At 39.6% G+C, this 3,908-nt stretch overlaps 1 protein-coding gene across 1 annotated transcript in view; it reads right to left on the reverse strand.

The window, feature by feature from the left end:
* The window catches only part of ATP6V1E1 (ATPase, H+ transporting, lysosomal 31kDa, V1 subunit E1), a 28,094-nt gene extending 24,483 nt beyond the window's left edge, over positions 1-3,611 (reverse strand). Inside the window, exon 1 of the mRNA XM_006891335.1 lies at positions 3,563-3,611. Coding sequence (XP_006891397.1) covers positions 3,563-3,595 — 33 coding nt within the window. The 5' untranslated portion in view covers positions 3,596-3,611. The remainder of the gene's footprint in view (positions 1-3,562) is intronic.
* Between the last annotated feature and the right edge of the window lie 297 nt (positions 3,612-3,908).

A 3,908-nucleotide genomic window follows, 5' to 3' on the forward strand; every position in this document is an offset into this window, starting at 1 on the left:
CATCAGTTCCAACTCAACGGCAAACAACAACAACAATAATAACAACAAAATAATTAGTATTTTGTCTATCCTTTATATCACTGTAACCTGGACCATGGAATAACTGTGTCAATAGCACATGCTAAAAAAAAAAAAAAGCACATGCTCAATAAATACTTGGGAATACGTAACAACCTGTCAGGAATTTTACGCCTTCAGAAGCATACAAGTTATCTCTACTATTTTTTAGGGTTTGACAATCAGGAAATAATTCCCACAGCAGCTTCTCCACGTAACACAGATATCATAAATCTAAGGCACATATATGTGTGAAAAATTAGTTAATATAGCTTTATAGTATAAAAACCATATTATTAGCTTAAAAGGGGCAGATTTACTAGTCTTCTATAAAAATTCTAATCTTACTACTATTGAAGAGTCAAAATAATCAACTACTCTAGAGCTACATTTATGAAAAATTATTGTGTCCTTACTGAAAGGATAACAAGATTTGTAGGGCGGCAGGGACATTAAGGAATAGTAGCTCCATAAATTCAGTTTGAAATCTCACTGAACTTATCCAGTCTGGAATTTTAAAAGTAGCTTAGCTACAGTAATCAAAGCAGGTGTTTACATATGCTACAAAACAAGTTTGGCCTGTAAAGGTGAACTGTTTCAAACCTGCATTATCTGCCTCTGCTACTGCTGCTGGCACCTCCACTACCAGAACCAACTAGCTCAGCATGGTTTAAAGCAAAACACATTCATTTTAACGCAGCTGAAAGGAGCCTGGCTGTTTACAGTCAACAACACCACAGTCTATCTTTTAAGAATTCCAAGAAAAGAGATTAGTAATCCTTTTAAAGACATTTAAGGCTATTTCTAATATAGAAAAATACAATTTTTAAAACCATACTTATTCCTGTTAACACAGTAATGAAGCTTTTCAGAAGGCTTAACTTCTTTGAAATCTCACTCTATAATCTACAACACTCCCCAGACAAAAGCCACACACAAAAATATTTTAAAATAATGAGGAAGAAGTTGGGGAATCCAGGATGTGCTTAATACTGGGCCTATTCACTATTGGGAATTCAGTAAATAAAACATACTACCTTAAAAAAAAAACTAGCTTCATAGAGCTTACATTCTAGTGTGGAAGGGCACAAAAACAATATGATTTATTCATTAGTTCAATCTTATAAGGGGAAAAAAAGGGGGGGAGGGATTTGGTCCAGACTTCAAGAAAATACAATGGTTTGCTCTTAAAATTTCTTTTTCTAGGGAAGCCATGCTGTGTACTAGTGAGTTGATCTGGACTCAGTGTCACCATAGACACAGAGTTAGTACTGCCCATAGCATTTTCTTGCCTATAATCTTTAAAGAAGCAGACTGCCAGGTCTTTTTTCCTCTGGAGTCACTGTATGGGCTTGAATGGTCCATCTTTCAGTTAGCAACTGAGCTCTTAATGATTGCACCACTAGGGTATCTGGAGAAGTCTGTCTTCAGTATAAAAACAAAGAGGAAGATGACACTAGAGAAAGACAAGCAGTTTTCAAATTTTTACTACTAGCCTATATGTTTGTGGGAGCTCTGTTGGCCCAGCGGTAAAAAGCTATGGTGCAGTCCCAAAGGCATGCAGTCTGAATCCACTAGCTGCTCCACAGGCGAAGGATGGGCAACCTCCTCCCAAGAGATTTGTTGTTGTTGTGTTGTTAGATGCCATCAAGTCAAGTACGACTCATAGCGATCCTATGAACAAAAGATCTGAACCCAATGCATCCTTCGCCATCCTCATACTTCCTGACACACAAGAGCCCATTGCATCAGTCACTATGTCAATCCACATGGTTGAGGGTCTTCCTCTCCTCTGTCGACTTTCCACTTCTCCCAACATCATGTCCCTCTCCAAGGAATAGCACCTCCTAGCAATATGAAGAACTAACAGATATGTCTTGGAAAGGGTGCGGCCAGGCTGCTCTTTGGAGGCAAGAATGATGAGCCTTTACCTCACATACTTTGGACATACTGCTAAGAGGTACTTTTGGAAAAGCGATTTACTGCCTCTGAAAAACCTGCTGTTGTTCCTATTCAACAGCACACAACAACAGCAGCATATATGTAGGGATGTCTGGAGCAAGTTATGTAGCTACCCCAAAGGCCATGGATCTCCAGTGTCTGAATCTACTGGAGGCTTCATGGAAAAAATGGGAAATCTACTCATATTGCAGTTTACAGCCTCCAAAATCAATAGATGGTAGCTGTGAATCAGAACTGCCTCCATGGCAGAGTTTGAGTTTCTCAGCGTATATGAAGGGTCCAGTACCTTTCCTTCTACTGCATCAAGTTTTTCTTATATTAAAAATCGGAAGCACTGATGACAAATTTTTTAAAAAATCAACCATTATGTAAGAATATTGGTAGAGTACTTAAATTTCTAGGTATATGCTATTTTTTGTTACCCCTCTTTCTGTGATTAGCACAAGAATCACCTCAAATCACTGAAATCAAAGACTCCATTCTTCTTAGTGTATATTAGGCTAAAAAGAAAACAAAACAGCATTTTCAAGGAAATGGAAATATTTCAGGAAAAATGTACTTTATCTCATTGCTCATCTAAGAAGAGTCATAAGCTAATGTGCCTTAGTCAGAGAATTTTCCTAGTACTTCAAAAAGAAGTAGGTTTAATTCTCTAAAGTATATGGAAATTAAATAGCACCCTTAATTTCCTCTTTTGAAAATCCTATTGGCAATATGACTACCAGACGCAGGGGCCCTAGTTTTAGTGTATCTGTTAACAAGGACAAATGGGAATGCATATCCTCACATTACAGAGCTATCAAACTCATTACAGTTCCCTGAAAGGCTTTTGCATTATAATATCCTTAATGCCCAGTCTTGAAGGTATAGCATATTTTTTTTAAACTAAGTTTTCCAGGACCTAGTATATACTTAGAAAGGTGATGCAGATTCACGACTTCCCTAACAATTCTTTCCACACACTTTGACTCATCTACTTTATGCTGAACACTGTTAGGCGCTATGGCTCACAAAATGTAAGAAAAAGCGGAATAACGTGACAAATATTAACATACAGTGAGTGACAAATTACAATTTATCATGACAGAAGAGATTCCTCCACGATGAAAATGAACAATTCATTAACTGGACTACCTTAAAACAACATCAGAGGAAACTCCCTTAGCACTGTTTCTTTTCTTATCTCGTGATCCCTTCCCTCAGATTTAAAAACCAAGTGAAGAAGCTGTTTCTAATTACTGCATAGATTCTTCTTAATTTTTTTTTTTTTCTATCAAGTTTGGTAAATATCCCAGGAGAAAAAGACTGGAGGTTTAAACAGGCGGCACTGGCAGGCAAGTGCGCAGCGCACAAGATCTGAACAGAGATCACAAGTCATAGTGAGAGTCAGCAGGTTTTCTTCCAGAAGTCAGGCCCATGGACTGTGGAAAAGGACCCTCCTCCAGCATCAGGGCCGCCCAAGGCTCCCACCCTCTCTGAACAGAGGCTCCAGTCCCCTGATCCAGGGACTTGAGACTTAGTTTTGCGGGACCAAGGCCCTTACCTGTTTTTGTACGTCTGCATCGCTGAGGGCCATGGTGAAAGTGTTGCTAGGCCGGCAGGAAATAAATTCAAGTTTAGGCTTAAATGGAGCGGTAGGTGGAAACGGAGAGGAAAACCCACAGTAGGTTTCAGCTTCCTCTGCTTTATAACCCTGTCTTCCGGTTCCTGCCAGGTGACAGCGCAGCCCACCTCCCCCGCGCCTTCTCAGCCAGTGGAAAGAGAGCATGGCTCAGGAAGTCCCTCCCTCGCCCTCCCAGTCCGGCCCATTCTCGACTAGGTGTTTGCTCTCTTCTCCAAAACGCTACGTCTCTTTCTTGCTGATTTTAACCTGAACGGTTTTTCTAAAA

Source organism: Elephantulus edwardii, unplaced genomic scaffold, assembly GCF_000299155.1.
Source record: "Elephantulus edwardii isolate Elephantulus edwardi_28Jun2011 unplaced genomic scaffold, EleEdw1.0 scaffold00096, whole genome shotgun sequence".
Taxonomy (NCBI): Eukaryota; Metazoa; Chordata; class Mammalia; order Macroscelidea; family Macroscelididae; genus Elephantulus; species Elephantulus edwardii.